This window comes from Leptonotus elevatus, chromosome 19 (genome assembly GCF_054856555.1).
Source record: "Leptonotus elevatus isolate MCC_2025b chromosome 19, RoL_Lele_1.0, whole genome shotgun sequence".
NCBI classification, from domain to species: domain Eukaryota; kingdom Metazoa; phylum Chordata; class Actinopteri; order Syngnathiformes; family Syngnathidae; genus Leptonotus; species Leptonotus elevatus.
Genome location: NC_141257.1, coordinates 10,233,920 through 10,253,787, shown reverse-complemented (window position 1 = coordinate 10,253,787; position 19,868 = coordinate 10,233,920). Strand labels below are relative to the sequence as shown.

The window sequence follows — 19,868 nt, the reverse complement described above, 5'->3', positions numbered from 1 at the left end:
CAAACAATTTCTCATTTCCTTTTCCGGTCGTTGTTTAACTTCCGGGTAGCAGCTGAGTCCAGAGCTAACTAGCTAAAATAATAATAATAATAATGATAATAATAATGGACAAATCAACTTTCGATTAACACTACTGGACAGGGGAAGATGAACTGATGGAAACGTGTGCCAACGCACACGTTTTATTGTGAATAAACGACAATGTGCCGCCGTGTACTGTATTTTATTACAATGTATGAATCAACATCTTGATAATTATGCATCTTAAATGTATTCTGGGGACGGGGTTAATAAGCTTCGGCTTCATCCCGTCAGCTCTTTTTCTTTTCGGGTGGGTCATGGCTGAATGGTGCGCAAAAATTGCACATCCAGGAGGATTCAGAAGTGGGTAGACGCAAAAGTAACTGAAAAAGAAGTGCGTCTAAGCCGTAGTTTACACCCACACTTGTCGCGTTATAAACTGCAAGCCTGACGTCACTCTCCCAATCAAATTCTTCCACTTGTTGCAAACAAGCGCCACCTTCTGGTCTGTCATCAGAACGGCAAAAGTCAAAGTCAGTCATGAACCAAAGTTATTTAGTTTTTTATTATGTATTTTTCTTTCATTAACAGGAAATACAAATAATATTGAAAACATGAAATAAACATACTACAAGGAAACGTGTTGCTATGCATACAGTCTGAGGATGAGTTTATGTGCAATTGCTTTTAATGAATATTTTTTACTCGACTGCTTGATACCAAGAAAGAAGAAATCCTTTTCACCATGTGACTGATTATTTGATACACCTCAAACGGACAAAAAGTTGTAGACAGAAAGAAGGAAGCAACCTAATGAACACAAACAAATCTCCTCTAATACACCAAACCATGTAAAAAACGTTGAGTGTCTTAACAGAAACATAAGAATTGAAAAATTATCTCTGTTTTCAAATCCAAGCACTTGGATGGAGACGTCTCTGTCGTGTCCCGACACCTGAATCACCGGAATGGGGCTCAGAAACCGACTTAGAAGCAGGTTTGTCATCAGAATCGGAAACGGACACTGAGGTAATCTCGGAACAGCGCTCGGAAACGTCAGCAGCTGCGGGACGCAAAGATAGCGAGAGATGTGGAGCGTTTTTTCGCAAAGGTGGACATCGGACCTGGACAGGTTTGCGAAGACGTTTGACTTACAAGCTGGAGCGTCGTAGGAAGTTGCGACTTGTGATCCCGAATGTTGCCGGCAGGCAGGCCAACATTTGCGTCCCTCACCTGGTGGGCTTTTGTAGCGCCTGACGAGGAGCAGGAGCAGGAGCAGCAGCGGCAGCAGAACAAAGAGCGCCAGCAGAGCGAGGAGCGCCGAGGGGACAACAACGGCCGGCCTCACCGTAGTGAAGTCTACTCTTGACCAGGCTTGAGAAGGAAGCCGTGTGAATGACACGCAAGGATCACGTGCGCGTGCGTGCGTGCGTGCGTGCGTGAAAAGAGAAGAAAAGAGGAAGAAAGTTGCGACTTGTGATCCCGAATGTTGCTGGCAGGCAGGCCAACATTTGCGTCCCTCACCTTGTGGGCTTTTGTGACGCTTGACGAGGAACACGAGCAGGAGCATCAGCGGCGGCGTCAGCAGAGCGACGAGCACCAAGGAGACAACAACGGCCAGCGTCCCCTTAGTGGCGTCTTCCTCTTGACCAGACGTGAGAAGGAAGCCGTGTGAATGACACGCAAGGATCGCATGTGCGTGCGTGCGTGCGTCACCTTGGTTGCTCAGGATGCTTCTTCTGTCCAGCTTGGTGACCATGTCGTCCTCGACGCCGGCCAGCTGGAAGACGCATTCGTAGCGGCACTCCGCGTCGGCCGGCAGCTCCGCTTTCAGGTGGGCCGTCGTCTGGAAGGTTCCGTCGGGGTTGGGGAGGAGCTCTCCCATCTCCACGTCCTCGTGGAGCTCCTCGCCGTCCTTCCTCCAAAACAGGGCGGACACCGCCGGGTAGAAACCGCTGGCGTGGCACGTGATCGGCGACGAAGGCGTCTTCTGCAGCAGCGACACCACCGGCAGCTCTGCCGGGCAAGGGATGGAGAAAATGTGTGAGAGGAGCAAATAAGGAAATAATGAAAGGTGGGGAAAAAGTGGCAGATGGAGTGGATGTGTGAGAGGAGAAAAGATGTATAAGAATAACAGATGGAGAAAATGTGTGGGAGAATGACAGACAGAGAGAAGGTGTGAGAGGAGAAAGATATAGAGGACGAGTGTGAGGACCAAAGACGGAAAAACAAGCGTGAGAGGATGACAGGTAAAGTGAATGTATGAGAGGACCAAAGAAAGAAAGAACAAAAGATGAAGAGAAAAGAACAGAAGAGAGAAAGTGGGAGAATGACAGAGAGACTGAGAGAGGACAAACTTGAAGAGTAATGTGAGAGGACCAAAAAAGGAAAGCACGTGTGAGAAGAGAACAAAGTGGAGAGAAAGTGAGAGGATAATGAATGAAGAGAACATGAGTGAAGACCAAAGATGGCGAGCATGTGTGAGAGACAGATGGATAGAATGTGTGAGAGCAAAACAATGGCCAGAAGAGGGTTGAATATGAGAAAAACCAAAGATGGAGAGAATGTGTGGAAATGAGGAAAGTTGGAGTGCAAGATGATGAAATTAGAAAGAGGAAAAACAGAACATGCGAGGTGAGGAAAATGGAGAACGACTGAGAGGGGCAATGCGAGAGTGCATGTTGCCATGTCAGCCATGCTCCTCCAGGGGGCGTGCTGGTACCTGTTCTCATCAGGAAGTCCCTCCCATAGCTCACATACTTCTTCAAGTCAGAAGGACAAATCTTAGTCAAGTAATACTTCTTGACTTGACTCATGACGTCGTCTTGGTCCCACTTGTGTTTGGTGACAAAAGCTTGCGGCTTAACTGCGATCCATCTCAGTGTCGACAACTCAAACGAGATGAAGTCTTCGCCGTCGTAACTGTGGTGTTCCCAACCGTTAACCTCGTCAGTCTCGTCGTCCCATTCGCAGCCATACATCACCTGGACCAGGTGAACACCTGACACGCACACAAACACACAAAGCAACATCCGACTCGAGTACGTGTGTGTGAATAGTTAAAGCAAAAAGTATTCACACATGAAATGTTTTTGTTGTTAGAAAGTTGAATGTAAACAAACCTCCAGTTTGGTTGAAGCGCGCTTTAGCAATTTCAACGTTGATTTTGGTGACCTGCTCATGACTAATATTGATCTGTGTCTGTCTCTCCCAATAGTGCGGATCGTCGTCGGTGATTTTGTTCATCCAGTCCTGTTTGGCTTTTGCTTTCCTGCTCTTGCTGTCATAATGAACAATCTGAACGCCGTCAACATAACCAACACTCAAGAACGATGGCAAGTTTGGAATGTGAGAGGACGCAGTGTGGAAATATTTGAGCGAGTGAAGCACTGAAAGAGAAAACAAAAACATTTCTGTTTGTTTTACATCCAACAATCTTATCCTATTTGAAATGATTCTGTCTAAAACTGAAACAACTATGACAGCTTTTTGAGGAAACAATTGTTTTGATTGTTATTAAAACATAGATTTGTCTTTTGCGTTCATTTAAATAATTGATTTCAGCTCATTCTTACACACAAACACTTCCTTAATACGTTTGCTTATTAATCCTTTATTACACAGACTTTTGCTATATTGCATATTTAAATTGATTTCTGGAGATTAATTCCCTTGATTAAACATTCCAACACAACCATTACAAGTTCTGAAGGAATTTGAGCAGACGCAGTCAAGAAATTCTTCAGTGAGAGAATCGGTGAAAGCGAAAACAAAAACATTTTGTTGGTTTGATGTCCACAAATCTTGGACTATCCAATTTTGAAATGATTGTCTTTTCAAATTTCAACAAAAAACTCTTCTTCTAGGAAACCCTTATTTAAAACAGCAAACATTTTGTTTTTTGTGTGCTCACGGTTCACTTACATTCGTTGAATGTCTATTCAAGTTCATTATTAGTTCTTTTTTACAACTTCTGTTTGACAATCGGCATGTTACAATTTTAATACGCTTGTCGAACGTGTTTGCTTTACTTTACAGTATCCTTCATCACATATTTTGCATATGTCAGGTGATTAACTCGGTTTGCTACATTTTCCAATTGAACTATTCCATCTCTGTTAATTGTCATGTTGGCGTATTTCCAAGTGTTGCGCTGAAAAAAGGGATTCATTGGACGAAACCAAAAAAACAAAAAAACTGTACCGGTAATTTATTACAGCTATTTTTTTTGTCTTATTGTATTCATGATTTGGTTGAAGGCATTATTTTCAATTTAATGTACATCAAATATATCAATTTTTCCCAAACCAAATAAAAAAGTTACATCCAAGTACATTTTTATTTTGGAATAAACGAATTAAAGTCATGAGACTTAACTTACAATACTTGTTTTTATAGATTTTAATGTTATTTTTTTGTCTAACTAGTAGGGGCACATACAACACATTTTGCAAATAAAAGTTTTTTTTTAGCTCCCCTTTGTGAGTAAAATTTGACATTTTTAACTTAAAAAAAATAAAAATAAAACGTTTTATAGGGACAGTTTTCTGTTAATGGCAGTTTGTTATTTGACTACAAATATGATTTTGTTTTATTTCAATTAGGATGTGGATGTGCTTAGCAGGCTTTGTGGCACACTGCTAAGCACATCCACCTCACAGTTCAAGTCCAAATCATGAATATTAAGATTTTGCTGTAACAAATTACAATATTTTTGTTGTCTTGTTTTTCTCAGTAAGACGTGAACAATTGGGAGACTCAACTTGTGCACTTACCAGGCGTCACGCTGTGGATTTGCACAACCACCACAAACAATCCCAACAACTTCATCGTCCACATATTTTGCTCCTTTCGGTCCCGCGTCGAAGCAAACCAGAGGACGCCGCTCAAACCGATGACGTCACTTGAAAGCGTGGCGTCCTTTTGCTCCTCAAATCAAGTCGAGTGTGCGTAAGAAGAGATGAAAAGCAGCACAAGTGTTTTTGGAAGTTTTGGGCTGAAACAGCGACGCTCTCCTTCCTGCTGCTCGGGAACCGGTAAGACAAGGAAGTGCTTATTTTGGGGTAGTCACGTGACCACAGACCGGGTGACGTCAGGCCAAGAAACACACAACATACTGTACAAAAGCATTTCACTTTGGACAGGAATAATAAAATGAATAAACGTTCAAGATGTGTTGAAGCAAAAGTAATTTAAAAAAATCACAAGTGTGTTTATTTGAAGACTTTCTAGTTTCATTTTGTCGTTTCTAAGTTGAGCTTTGAATAATAAACTGTTTATCGGACGCGTCGGAACGCTTGAAACCGGAAGTGGTAAAGTTCAAGTTTCCTGGCGTGTGACGCAAAATTCCTTGACTTCACGCCAGCAAGAACAACAGCTCGGATTCGCATTCAAGGTGTGCAAATGCTGACTTTCAGCAACCACATCGGGGTGGGGTTACGACTTAAATGCTAGACGGGGACACATTTTTCATCAGTGATACTGGGGGGGCCACGCACTAGAAACACGCACTTCCTATATACCAGATGTGTATTTTTAAACAAAAAATGCTATTTAAAATGTGGACAAAATACGTCCTCTTCATATATTTATTTTTTTGACGAATACATTTCTGTTCGCATACATAAAAGATCCACTAATCATAACCCAACAACAAAGAGTTTGAAGCAAACTCAATAAAGTCAAGGGCAGAAGAGCAGCCTAAGAGCCGGTGTCCCGACAAAAGTGTACTCGGGCCGTCGGAGGAGCACACCTCACTTCAGTGCGTGCGCAGGCAGCGCAATAGGAAATGACGGATGGCTGAGGCGTACAGAAAGAGGCGGTAGCTGCAGTTCAGGGTTCGAGCACTAGGAGGAGGCAGAGAACAGAAATTGCCCACAAACTGAACCGGAGCTGGCGCGTTTCTCGGCTTTCAAAATCCAAACATTCAGTCGTCGTCGTCTTGTTACAAAAAAAACCATTTTCTCATTGAAAAAACATCAATTTAGGTCTTGAGTAGTTTTATCGTAGAGTTTCGTGGATTTATTACCTGACCAATATATCGATAATGGCGGTATCGTCATATCGTAAGATGTGAGCCTTGTACCAAAGTACCAAAGGTTCCCACCCCTAGTCAGGTGATTAATTAACTCTGTTTGCTACATTTTCCAATTGAACTATTGCTGACAATGAAAATGGCTCAATAAAGTCAAGTATCCATTTAACTACTGGTTTCTAATTGTTAAAAGTGATGAGTCTCGGCGAACCGACCACACTGGGGAAGGTCGTCCAGCTAACTTTTGCTGCAAGTGAGTCGGACGCGATGGGATTGCCATTAAAACGCGTTTAAAACTGACATAATTTTTCTAATGGGCAGGTTTGGCTGCGTGGGGAGTGGTGGTCATCAGTGACCCTGTGGGGAAAGCGCAGAGGGAGGCGTGAATTGAGGAAACTTGGACACGGACTGCGAAGATTGTGAAGGACACACTTCGAAACTTACTATTACCATCAACATAACTGTGAAAGGTTTGGTACCTGGTCCTTCATTGGGGATTCATCTACCTTTTGACAAAAAAACAAAAAAAACAGCACTCAATTATGATACAGCTAATAATTACAAATCAAATTCGTCAGAGTCCCATAGCTGATTTAAAATTGCGTCGGCTTGTGTTACTGATTCTGAAGGCTCGAGGCAGATTATATTGACATGGAGATGATCATCCACATACAATATTGGAAGCAAGCAATGCAGCTTGAAATGTGTATACTGTGGGGAATAATAAATAAAAAGAAAACATTTTTTTTGCTTTATTTGGTGGTGACCTCTATGTGTTTGCTGGGAAAATGGAAATACGTATTTTGTTTTTCAGACCTTTTATTGTACCCACCAAAGGCATGTTTAACGGCACGTTGCGCAATAGCGCCACCCGATGGTCTGTCATGATAACTGCTTAACACGTCACAAAAATGACAGTGAACAAATGAACCGAGAAATTGACAATGGTATCATTTGTCTCCAAAAAAAAAAATACATTTTCATTATTTTGCAGTTATTATTCATTTTATCATTTGTTTTATTAGCAGACCGGTGAAAATGTTTTTTTTTCCCATGTGTGTAGTTTTGAGAAGTGCAGTTCAAGACCTTTTGTTTCTGTAAAAGCAACAGTTTCCACGGTAAGACCTGCCAGCCGTCATGACAGGCCACCAGGAGGCGCTAGTTTGTAAAGCAGATTGGCGTTTGATCAAGCATGCACCTTGGGAATTAGTTCAATAGCCAGCTGGGATAGGCTCCAGCAACCCCGCGACCCTTGTGAGGACAAGCGGTACAGAAAATGGATGGATGGATGGATGGATGTAAAAAAAAACAAAATAAAGCAACTTTTTTTTTTTACCATTGAAATACCCCTCAAAAAGTTACGAAAAAAATGTTGTCCAAATGCAGTGATTACCAGACAGGAGATGGCTGCTTTTTTAACATTTATTTTTTAGTGTTTGAGATGATCCCAACATGAGGTCATTCTCAAACAGAGCCGCCTGCGCTCAACCCCGACTGGCAGTTAGCCACACGAAGAAGCACTGGACTGTGTGTGGACAGAGACACGTGGGAACCAAAGTGCTGACACTGTGAAGGCACGTACCGCTTAGTTTAATGTTTGTTTCTTATCTTGTTGAAACCGGTTTGCGGGACAAATTGCCAAAGGACAAAGAGTTACACTTTGTATGACATTACATTTTTGTATCGTCTTTTTCTTCTTCCCTTTTGTTTTCTTGTGGTTCATGAAAACATTTGAAATTGAAACATAAAAAAAAAAAAAAAGCCAGACGTTTAGTGAAGAGGAAATGTACATTACACATACAATATACACACTTAATATATATATTTAAAAATAATAATAATAATAATAGTATGTTGGCAGCAGTGTGCTGTCACAAGAATTTAGTTGGAAAAAGTGTTGAGTTGTGCCAAAAACCTGACCTTATAGTTACAGAGGTAAGATGATTTTTATACATGAATTCGTTACAAAAACAAACAACAGCACCATCATAACACTGAAAAGAGATGACTGTTGTTTTGTTTAAAATCCTACCAAATACTTGCGAAAAGGCCCATTGGAGCACTTCATGGGATATTCTAAAGATAGCAAAGCAAAGTCTAAGATCACAACAGCCTGCGTAATATTTAACATTATATTTTCATCAGCATGTTTGCTATCATTATACATTTTGAAAGCACTTGTTGCTACAGTAGGAAAGTGCACATGCAAAAACAATACAACCCTCCACTTCCGTTTGTATAAACTTTACATGTACTTTATAATGTACATTACAGTAGTCATTTCCCAAAAAGCGCATCGATGTCTTCCTAATGGAAATGAACGTTCATCAGCATAATCATGCTTAATCCTTTTTGTATTCAGTGGTAAAAACATCACAACTGGCTACGTCCTTACGTGTTAGTATCAACTATTACTCGGCATTCTACCGAAGAAATAAAAACACTAAATTATGGCACAAGTTTACATTCAAAGGTGTCTGAAATAATCCAATGGTAGCGAGTTCTTAACTGGGCTTATCATACTTTTCTCATCATAGAAATATAACCGTATCATAACACACGAGCCACCGTGTGAATTTGAAATGGCTGACGGACACATGACAGCCCGATTCGCTGGCAAATAACCGGGCAGATCGGCTGTCATTTACCAACATTCTGTTTGAACAGTGTGTTTATCTGCTTCAAATATACCAAGTGGACACAACCACTGTAATATACTTTAGGGGGGGGAGGGTCTGTTTTCGGGTAGGCTTTTTTTTTTTTGCTCTTTACATTCGTTATGACCCCTTGGAAAGGAGGGTCATAAGAAAATGCTTGGAAGATCAGGTGACGTGAAGCACAGTGTATATTATATTGGATTATTTAAATTTAATTAAAAAAAATGCAATTTGGAATTATTTATAGTTAACTTAATCAACAATACTGTAGTGTATATTAAAGATGCTAAATGTAAAATGCTAGGTAGTTGGTCCCGTCACACTCTATGTGGCATAACGCAGGTTTTGGTGCCAAATCACGGACTGACATATAAAACACATGTAAGCTATTACATACTGTATCCAAGTATGACCTGGTCAACCAAAATAGTTACTAAAACTGCCTTTTACAAATAGCACCTTTAACAACTTCGTATTGTTTGTAGAACTTGCTTCCACAGGCTCACAATTCCAACAAAGTCACCTGATGCAAGTTTTCAATTTGAACACCTATCTAAGATCTTTACCATGAACGTTCAGGAACATTGTCCATTTTCTGTTAGCTATCATTTGTACAGCTTTTTTATATGGTAAATGTGTATGTAAGTTAAAAAGAAAAAAAAAAGAAAAAGGATCATGGTCTCAAGATAAATACAATTCAGTCCTAATCTGATGGGAACTGGCCAAATAGTTTTCTCCACTACCTTCCTTCAGTCCATCATGAGTGAGTCCTCTCGTTCCTGCCCAGTTTCTTTGGCTCCTTGCTGGGCATGCACCAGTCGTCGGCCTCGGTGCTGGCCTGGTAGTGGCGCAGGGCTGACTTGTTGAACACGGGGAGCCTCTCCACCGACTCTGACGACAGGGCCTGTCCCGAGACATAACAGGTGAGGCGGCCGATACGTTCCAGGTTCCACTTCGTAAAGGTGCACGCAAAATTTTTGATCATCGAATCTAATGTTTTTTTTAATGCCGTTCTTAATGCAACTTAATACACGTGTACAAATATAAATACATATGCCTATATTGTTTAGATACAATATAAGGGATGTGAGTCAATTACTATTTTTAATCATAATTAATCACATATCTGTATAATAAAATATATTTTTCAAGTTTTTGATACTCTTTGTTAATTAACGTGGACACGTGGTTAGCCACTACAAATGCGGTTGTGTCTTTTCATTGATACAGCAATTTTTTTATGAAGCAATTCTTGAAGTTAGAGTAACGGTTAAAGTGTGGAAGGAGTGTAAAAGACTGAGTCATAGATTTGAGTTGAGGTCATTTTCTGCCATTAGGTGGCATTCATGTTTCATGTTAGATGTTGGTGACAGGACAGTATATTTTATACAATTTATTTCAAATTTGAATGCCTCTCGACATCGTAGTTAATGCTTAATTAAAGCAAATTCCATTCAATGGCTTTTAATGACCCTGAATGCTGTTTTATTAGTTTGTAAACTGAAAATGTCATTTTGCTGCCCCATTAACCTAATATAATGCCTAACCCTTCGCACAATTTCCTTCTACCATCTTGTGAGCGCACATAGCTTACAAAAGGGCACATCTGTTATCAGCTGCGACGGGTCTCGTGTTACATTATTCCGTGATCAGCGGCCGGGTTATTTTGGACGGCTGACCACTTGTGCGCTTGTCACCTTCAAGTATATGACAGCTGAAGTTCCGTAGCCCTCCATAGAGTAAAGCTGCAGGTCTCCTTGGAAATACTTGGCATAGAGACGGGAGATGGGGAGGCCGTAGCCAAAACCAGCCTGAGGGGGGACAGTTGCAGGTATGAATAGACAGCATTGGAGTAGCACACCAGTTGAAACTGTTAAATGGTAAGGTATGACCTTTTTATAAGCTAATTTACAAGCGCTTAAGTCTCACCAGGGGGGCGTTACGAGAGTTGTCTACATGTACAGGACTGGGAGCTGTGGAGTACATATAGCTGAAGAGACGCTCAATCTTTCTCAGGGGGACTCCGCCTCCTCTGTCAGACATCTATAACATACGGCGAGGTGAGGGGACTAAAGATGGGCCCGCGAGGAAATGTGACGAGTTCATCTCTGCGGCAGTAAATGCCGCGTGCACTTATTTACCTTGATCGTCAGGTCCTCGGTGCCCAGCGAGACGCGCACTTTGATGGCGGGCAACGACGGGCTCGTCTCGTGGGTTTCGACCGTTGCTCGCATCGCATTCTGACAGAGGAAAAGACAGTTAACATTTAATTAATAATATTAATTATCAATATTAATTAATATTTGTTATTTATTTAGATTATTCATATATGTATATATTATTATGCATTTTACTTTATTCATATTTAATTATAATTGTATTTATTTGTTATATAATTATGTATTTAATTTTGTTATTATTTGGCCTAAAAAAAAAGTGCTTACTGTACCTTGAAGAGCTCAAATAGCATATGGTAAAGATGCGATGGCACATAAACAATGTGGAGGGGCTGGTCCGGGCTTTTGGCTGTCCAAAAAAATAAATAAAAAATTAAGTCAACCAATAAACCTGTGGTAAATATACAAATCTGACAAAATTCTAGAGGGAAAAAAAATACTTCAATTTTGTATGTAACAAATGGTTCTTTCAGACTTACAGTTGACTTGTGTGACTTCCATATCAGGTGAGGTCAGGTAATACTGCTCACACAGCATCTTTGATGTTTCATAAGCATCTTCATGTGGAAAACAATATGGGAAAATGCATGCAGAATAACACATTTACAGTATTACACTTTCAGTTTTGATGGAACCGGTTAACCCAATACACAGACGCAATAAATCCCGGCCATAAATATAATGACATGTTTTGATCCTCTACCCTTTAAACCGACTATAAAAATATGATTAAATGCGGGCAATAATCTGCGCAAGCATTGTGTGTCGCAAACATTCAACGCGTGTGTGTAAAATCGACCCGAGGATCATCATTCATTACCTTTTACGACCTCTACAACGTCACAGGTGGGATCAATGCTGCCGATGTGCTTGGGGTGCGCCGGGTTCACGCTGCCGTCGAAGATTAATGCTACGGAACGCAATCCAAAAAAAACAAAAAAACGCTTATCAACATATGGACGGTTCTTCTCACCTCATCTCTAACCTCACTTTAATGCTGTGATCATCCAATTATCACTTGAACATTTGCGTGATGATGAACTCACTGATAATCACCAAGTGCTATACTGACTGTGCTGGTTCATGAGCATGCGCGTGGAGATGCGGCTCATGTAGAAGCGGTCCAGAAAGTACTGCACGTTCTGGTTGGTGACGGGGTCCACGCCAAAGGCCTCCTTGAACTCCACCACGCCCTGAGCCATCGTGGGCACCACGTTGTTGTGACGATTGCGGATTTGGACCAGGGTTTGCGTGAAGCTGAGGACAAAAGCATGAGGGATGTAAAGTGCCGTAGGAGTACGTGAGCGACAATGTGAAATTAATAGTTGGCTAGCGTAAAGAGGCATTCAGTGTGAATACGGTAGAGAGATTTATGCATAATGTGTCAAGACTTCATATTGTTGACACTTACTGATAAATATATGTTAGTCGATGGTCTTGTGCTATAAAGTAGGGATGTTTGATACCACTTAACTTATATATCCTAACATTTTCCTTAAAATTGCACACATTTTCTATACTTTTCATTTCAAATTTCTAGTTCCGGACCATAAAATGGCCACAATAGGGTGGCTGATACTAATATCAGCTACCGTTGTGAGTACCTTGAAATAAGACCCGGTATCGGCCCAATGCAATACCTGGTATCAGTACTCGCCCATCCCTAGTCGATAGTGTAATTCAAGTTCCATAAACTTGATAATGGACTACATGTGGACATGGAAAAGGTGCCAAATTTGATCCCCAGCCACAGTAATCTAATGTTTATCGTGTAGTATAAAAATAATTACTGTACTAAACTCGTGGCAGCGTTTCAACAACAACAAACTGGACCGTGTGCGTTTGGTGTAAATGCCTTACTTTGTCAGGGTGTCCTTATCGTCTGGATCTTTCTCTAAAAACTCTACAAGCTCCAACAAACTTTGTGAATACCTGTGGGAAGCAAAAAATAAACAACACTGAACATGGATTCAGATTGTAATAAGTGGTTTAGAAATATCAAAACACTGAAAATACAGTTTTGTCACATTATTAGCATTTTAAAGAGTAAATGATACATAAAGTGCAGGCCAGCGAAGGAAGAAGCGTGCATATAATGCAGCTTGCAGAGTCACACACAAGAGTGCTGAGAAAGTAGGTGAAAGGTGAACAATGCAATAACGTCGCTCTCGGGCTGACCATCAAATGACCCTCACTTTATTTCCTGTCATGGAAACATCTGGTGACCTAGAAACAGATTCTCATACAATTAACAACACCCGAATCGGTTGCGCTCCTCATTGACATTAACGCGTGACGGTATGTCGTACGGCACAAAGAGAAAGCCACGGTGCAAGAAGGCACCTAGGCCAAATATACATACACACTAAACATGCCATGAAGTGAATGGGGGGGGGGGGGCACTGCCTGACCTTTTCTCGTTGAAATGACTTAACAGATAATGATGACAAAATAACAGTCAGACTGAAGCAAAGTCTGTCGTGGAGGATTGCTCGTACTAAACTTACTGATAAGTAGCTAAATTGTTACAAGGTAAAGGTTAGTGATGACATTTTAATAAAATCCAGAATGTCAAAAGTACCAAAATTACTGTCTGAGCTATTGCCCGACATGATTCTGAGGCCTTATTTGGATGTCCTAAAGGTAATTCATTGAACTTGCTCAACTTCAAGGAACGCGTACAGTAGATCAAATGCAGTGTATCAAATTTAGCACTGAACTTTATGATGCTAAACTAAGGACTATAATTGTTGTGCAATCAATGCAATGAATGGTTTCGTTGTGACTAGGGAGGAGAATAGTAACAACAAGTCGCAAGCTAAGATAACAAAATGAAATAAGACTGGCTGAATATCATGCTTGTGCGCTCCCTAAATTTTTGTTACCTAAGCCATATGCTAAATTGCACCTTGATTTGGGCGTGACTCAAACAGACATGCACCAACTTGCCTGTTTTAAGTTTATGGTCACTGTCAACAAAACATATTTGGTAGCTCTTCATGACAGACTTGGAGCATCTTCCAGTTTAATTCACAACATAAACAGCACGTCACAAAAAAAGTTGAACAGAGTGCGTTTGACCTTGAAGATGGGAATTGAAGCATTGGAATAAAAGGAGACACTATTCGTGTATCATACCAACTGGTGAGGAGTTTTAGGGAAGGAGTGCTGAGGAGCTTGTCCGGAAGGAAATCAATTTCCTTCATGATGTTAGCCAGCCTGACAGGGAGCTCCTGCCTCAGGAACACAAAGGAGGTCTTCTCACACGCATTGGCAGAGCCTGTAGTCACATGGGCCACACAAGAAAACTTAGCAAACAAACTTTGACCTAATTGTGTCAAATGATGATGGAGGTCCTGTTCCAAAGAACAATAGAACGAAACTGTTTAACAAGCAACATGATGAGCAAACTCAGCTGTTTTTAAAGAACTATTTAATATTGTCCAATAACATTTCTCATGAAAAATACCACAGAAATGTACACAAAGACCTTTTCATCAGCGCCTGTTGCCAGAACGCGCAGCTGCCCTTGAAAGGTTGCACGACTGCAACAGAAACGACTGCCTGGAAACACTTACCGAAGTCAATGAATTGCTTCATTGACAAAGGCGACGGCGAGAACTTGGAAAACCTCTCCACTTGCTTCGGTATTCCGGCCACTGAGCTGTTTTTCATCAAAAACTGAGCGAACTTCATTGTTGCTGTTGTCATGCACAACTCTCCTTTCCTTCAACACACTCCAGCTTGCTGCTTTTTGCCTAGCAAAAACACAACGCAAGAAGGCCCTTCGTTAACATTGCGTATTAGGTGGTTATGAGAGCAAAATATTCCAGCAGGGTGTCTGCCTCGCATGTTTTGACCGTCCAAAAATGATGTTTGGACTGGACTGTTGTTGGGCGGAGACGACGACAGATTGACATTGAACCGCACCAATGGCCGCCATCTTTGCTGGGATAGGGGCGGGGCGAAAGGTACTTGATAGATAAACTAGAGCGCAGCGCAAACCAACAGACCACAGCTTCCCCCACCGGTAGAATGCTTCACGTGCATACACTACAGCAGTTATCGAAACCGACTTACCTGCAGTCAGTGAAATCAATCAATGCGCGCCACTAAAATACCATTTAAAAAGGTAAACAGGGTGCACTCGGCCGAAATGATTGACAAGTAAAATAACCAATACCTGTGCGAAAATCTGTGACGTAATGTTATAAAAACGTGTATAGTGTCCAATAGGAGAGTCAAAGACGGAAAGGAAGGCGGGACATAAATATAAATAAGTATAGAAAGACGAGGCAGTCAAATCAGATTTGGGTTTTTTTTATCCCAAAAGAAAATGTGTATTATTATTTTTTTTTTTGTATTTAGTCGATATCCTGCTAGTGTGCTGAATTGTCCATATCGTACTTATGATTTTTCACTAGTACCCAACGCACTATAGAACGACTGATCTTACAGTTGTTTTTCTCTCCAGTTTATATAATCTCCGTGCACTAGTGGAATGGCCATTTCTGATGACATTTCCAGTAAAACAATATGTCACTTGAGGCAAAACTGTGCAAGGGTTGACATCTGCATGCTATTAGTACTACTATTCAAGTGCTGTATATTAACTAGTAGAACATTATCAGCGCAGCTTTGCGTTAGTATTTTTATTATTAGTGCACAGAAATGTCATACACAAATTGAAAAAAACAACACGACATACACTCATAGTCATTCTATTGCATTGAATTGTCTTACTGCACATTGCCAAGGCGCAGTTAAAAATATGTTTTTCAAATCCCAGAAGTCAGAAGAAAATGGAAAAACAGTATTCCATTCTTCAGATGTCCACAAGATGGCAGTATAGCAAAAGCCATGACAACACGACAGCTCTTATCTGTGGAGGTGGGATTTCCTCATCCTCTTCCTCAGCATCATCCCTTTTTTCTCCGCTTCTGGACCACCTGCCTCATGTCTTTATTAGAGTCATCTCCATCAGAAATGCACCGAGCCAGCCGCTGCCATCTGTAAACCTCGCGCACGGCTCACAAGACCATTTTGGTGGCTTATTGAACGCCCCCTGCTTAAATGTCATTTAGATAAGGGATGCGTTGCAACCTCCGGGCGCAGCAGTGAGACAGCATCTTTTCCCGCGACACATCATTATCAACACGAGTTGACAAGGTATGAAGGGAGCGTTTTACGAACGTGACAATTAAAATGATGATGCGAGTTTAAGTGACTGCCTTGAGCTGCAAGCTGTGGATTTGCATGGTAGTTGGCGTTGCATGGTGAATTGCTATTAGTCAGCCTATTTGGAATTTTTTATTCAACATACTATTTATCCATCTCTATCTATCTAGCCATCTAGTAGAAGACCATGTCGGACAAAAGTGACCTAAAAGCAGAGCTGGAGCGCAAGAAGCAGCGCCTCGCCCAGATCAGAGAAGAGAAAAAGAGGAAAGAAGAGGAGAGGAAGAAGAAAGAGGTAGCTAAAAATGTAAGTAGGCTGCACTGCATTGAAGTCAACACACCTGTATGTCTAAATCTATTTTGGGATTCTCCTGTGCAGGTAGAGAGCCAACAGAAGGCGGAGGCGACTTTAGAAGACTCCGACTTGGACCGCAAGCGCCGAGAGACCGAGGCCCTGCTGCAGAGTATCGGCATTTCACCCGAACCTCCTTTAGGTCTATACGTCTTAATGAAAGCATGCTGTAAAGATACCGTATTTTGTCCGTACGGTATTACATCTGGCTAATAGATTAGTTGGACTCACTTCTCGTCGGCTTTCAGAAATGCTGTACACTTGTGGTCTACTTACTGTAACAACGCCTCATAATTGGGAAGCCATCTTAGAAGCTGAGCTGTCGCATTAACAATGAATGCAAACGGCCCATCTTGCCATGTGAAACTTGCATTTTCATATTTTTTTTCAGTGCCAAATCCTTTGTCCCCATCCAAGTCAATGAGCACGCCCAGCGAAACGGAGAGCCAGGATTCAGCTGATAGTGGAGCAGCAGGCAGGTATGGCGCAGTTGAATTCCTTTAGAGCCATCAGGATGTTACAATGTCATGACAACATCCATTACAAACCCCATCATATTTTTATTTTGACGCATATTCTCTCTTGTCTTGCTTTGTTAATGGCCTCACAGATTTAGGTAAGAATGTGTGCGATGTGGCGAGGTTGTGGTGTTTTGCATGCCTGTAATTGGATGACCACTGGACACATTTAAAGGCCTCAACTATGATGCACATTTTGAAGGCAGAAAGCATGATATATACAAAAAAATGTATAGTGTGCTTTACAATAATACTTAGCTATCTGTATATTTTTCATTGCGTATGTACATGTGGCTAAAAAGCAAAGTGTGGGGAGCCTCTGCTACAAACTACAGCCACAATAACAAATCGTTTTGTATTGGATCTCTTTTGTAGAACAGGTGTCCCTAATAAAGTAATCATCAAGCCAACAATGGCAGCTAACGGTTGAGGTCAATGTGTGAGTGAAATCACGATCGTCATGAGTGTTACGTGTCACACTGGAGTCGCCACGGGTGGAATCGGGCTCAAATATCATAAAGTTCCCAGCGTTGAGAACTGGTTTCGCTTTTCATGAGTCAATTTGTCAAATTGAGTGAGTTGCCTCCAGTTGCACACCCTGAACAATAGTGTGTCATTTTGAGCATCTCCATTTTGTGGCTGTGTGTGTGTGTGTGTGTGTGTGTGTTGGCTTCATAGGTCAGGTTTCTCAAAAAGCAAGTCAGAAGTACAAAGCTCAAGGTAAGCAAATCTCCTGGCAATCTTAGGAAGCCTGTTCTCGACAGAAGAGGCACCTATTGTGTTGCCATCGTGATTTATTTGGATCAAAACACAGCAGTGACAGCACCCCCCCCCACGCCCCCCCACACCTTTTCATTCCTTTGCACTCTGCCGGTGACTTTTTCTCAAGCCTGGCCGTCCCTCTCAATTTGTAAAGATCGCCGTCGCTTGAGCCTTATCAGAAATTGACAACCGCCGTCATCACGGTTACTGTAAAAACAGCCATTCTGGCAGCTTAATGAAATGGCACAGGCTGAAGGTCTGACGGGGTGCACTCAGTGGCCATGAAAAGGTATCATCGACACGGGGAGCCTGATTGGAAGTGTTACTTTTCGCAAATGGTAGATCTCAGCGCCAGCTTGCCATCGCACACTTAACTTCTTATTCCCCTGTTATAAAAAGACTCCTTTTCACATGATCATCGCACATGGCAGGTGCGTTATCGCATATGTATGTCAATCATGCTCATGCCCATCAAAGATGTCAATTTTGATGTTTATGTGCTGCATTTGATGATGGACACGTACAGTGGATATAAAAATATATATTTTTTAATTTACTGGTTTTTGTGATGATGATAACGATAAATCATTTCAAACCTTTTTAACATGAGTTTGAATGCGATCGCTTAATTCTCAACACAGACAGACAGTCATAAAAAGGGTGTGCACACTTATGCAAACCGTTTTTTGTTTTTGCTTCCACTCTCCAATTTTTCCCCTTCAAATTAGTTGTACACATTGGGTCACATTAATGATGGGAATTTATTTATTTCATTATTTATGTCACAAAAACCTGATATTTGGACGACGTGTCGACTTTTTATATCCACTGTGCGGTGTCAGTTCATTGATGACTTGTATGCTCTTTTACCCCCTCTGCTGGTGATGCCAGGACACTGCAGTGGGACACAGACCCCTCCGTGCTGCAGCTGCAAGCTGATTCTGAGCTTGGGTATGTCATCTAAAAAAAAACAATAACAAAAACAAACAAAATATGCCTCCGTAGAAACGCATTGCAAAAATGACACTCAATTAAACTTAACAACTAATAATTAAATGCAACTTGCTTAAGCCCCTTTCTTTGTGAACCAGGCGGCGGATGCAGAAGCTGGGGGCCTCCAAGATCACACAAGTTGATTTCCAACCAAAGGAGATGGTCTTGTACAGCAAGGAGACGCAAACGCCGCAGACTGCCCATCTATCCGAAGGTGAACGTTTGTGCGTCTCTGTGCGTGCATGACGAATGCAAAGCAAACATTTTTTCTGACAAGACTCCCACAAGTCTTACGTTCAGGAGAACTTTTTTGGAGGAGGGGCAATTTAGATATTCGCAGGGTTTAAGCGGGGCGGCAAAAGTTAAAGGCAGTCGTTTCATGTTGCAGTAAACTGTCGACTTTGGGCGGTTGAATTTGATACTCCTTCGGTTAGCCCGGTTCGCAGCCCGTAAACCTGGAGTGACTTAAAGATCGCACAAAAACACAGAAGAGGGCAGAAAGACAATGTCTGCCTGTCAATTGTTGTGTCTTCCAACATAGCACGTAACGGTTCTGACTCCTGCTCATAAGTAGAAACAGAAAACGGACCCGAAAATGATTCCCGATGTGTTTCGGAGCGCTTCAGCGTATGCGTGTTGTCGGCAAACTAAGAAGTACATTTCTATAACTGTGTTTACATTTTCATTCAGGCGTGTGAGGTTTTGTGTGCGCATGCATGTCAAAGCGTGCGCACGCTATTTTTGCACTGCGGAGTCTAAACACATCCATATGGTCAACGGCAAGGTTTAATATCGCACAAGATTTTGCAAAGTAGGCATATTTTACAAACGTTTTTTTTTAAAAATTGGATGATGTTAACGAAGGGACAAATAGACAAAGTCGATCTTCCTCACTTCAGCTCCAACATGCTAATTCCGCGTGAAGTCCTACTAGATGAGTGATTTTCAAAGTGTGGTTCACTGGCGCCCTCAAGTGGTACGCAAGAGAATCACTGCCCAAGCACAGTAAAGTTCAGTTGTGTTTAACTTTTAAGAAGACTACATTTGTGCGGAAGCGTGGAACTGCCAATTTGGAGTAAACTTTTTTGACTGGCAAATATTAAATTGCATTCGAATGTACTTGTAGGCTAAATGCTAAAAACGTAGCATTTTTCCCCATATAATGCCACTGGGTTT

The 19,868-nt window shown here is 41.5% G+C and overlaps 3 protein-coding genes across 6 annotated transcripts in view; 1 reads left to right on the top strand and 2 right to left on the bottom strand.

Annotated features, from left to right (window-relative positions):
• Nucleotides 1–567: 567 nt before the first annotated feature.
• On the bottom strand, nucleotides 568–5,077 carry LOC147157871 (class I histocompatibility antigen, F10 alpha chain-like). The gene is made up of 7 exons (XM_086062185.1): nucleotides 4,797–5,077; nucleotides 3,144–3,410; nucleotides 2,744–3,022; nucleotides 1,738–2,037; nucleotides 1,546–1,665; nucleotides 1,177–1,395; nucleotides 568–1,084 (listed from the first exon to the last, which is right to left on the bottom strand). Exons 1-7 carry the CDS (start codon nucleotides 4,858–4,860, stop codon nucleotides 930–932), a joined length of 1,404 nt encoding a protein of 467 aa, XP_085918311.1. The 5' UTR covers nucleotides 4,861–5,077; the 3' UTR covers nucleotides 568–929.
• Nucleotides 5,078–7,613: 2,536 nt separating this feature from the next.
• pdk4 (pyruvate dehydrogenase kinase, isozyme 4) lies at nucleotides 7,614–14,810 on the bottom strand. The gene is made up of 11 exons (XM_086062186.1): nucleotides 14,468–14,810; nucleotides 14,028–14,169; nucleotides 12,750–12,821; nucleotides 11,962–12,146; nucleotides 11,710–11,799; nucleotides 11,369–11,446; nucleotides 11,162–11,238; nucleotides 10,854–10,952; nucleotides 10,642–10,755; nucleotides 10,410–10,523; nucleotides 7,614–9,616 (listed from the first exon to the last, which is right to left on the bottom strand). The coding sequence occupies exons 1-11, from the start codon at nucleotides 14,598–14,600 to the stop codon at nucleotides 9,470–9,472; spliced, it is 1,251 nt and encodes a 416-aa protein (XP_085918312.1). The 5' UTR covers nucleotides 14,601–14,810; the 3' UTR covers nucleotides 7,614–9,469.
• Nucleotides 14,811–15,757: 947 nt separating this feature from the next.
• The window catches only part of dync1i1a (dynein cytoplasmic 1 intermediate chain 1a), a 39,482-nt gene continuing 35,371 nt past the window's right edge, over nucleotides 15,758–19,868 (top strand). Inside the window, exons 1-8 of one of the 4 annotated variants that reach the window (XM_086062903.1) lie at nucleotides 15,761–15,901; nucleotides 15,974–16,058; nucleotides 16,238–16,374; nucleotides 16,447–16,561; nucleotides 16,811–16,898; nucleotides 17,616–17,657; nucleotides 18,591–18,650; nucleotides 18,791–18,906. In XM_086062903.1, coding sequence (XP_085919029.1) covers nucleotides 16,255–16,374; nucleotides 16,447–16,561; nucleotides 16,811–16,898; nucleotides 17,616–17,657; nucleotides 18,591–18,650; nucleotides 18,791–18,906 — 541 coding nt within the window. In that variant the 5' untranslated portion in view covers nucleotides 15,761–15,901; nucleotides 15,974–16,058; nucleotides 16,238–16,254. Of the gene's footprint in view, nucleotides 16,059–16,237; nucleotides 16,375–16,446; nucleotides 16,562–16,810; nucleotides 16,899–17,615; nucleotides 17,658–18,590; nucleotides 18,651–18,790; nucleotides 18,907–19,868 lie in introns of all 4 variants that reach the window. The other 3 variants (XM_086062904.1, XM_086062902.1, XM_086062905.1) reach the window with 3 other exon arrangements.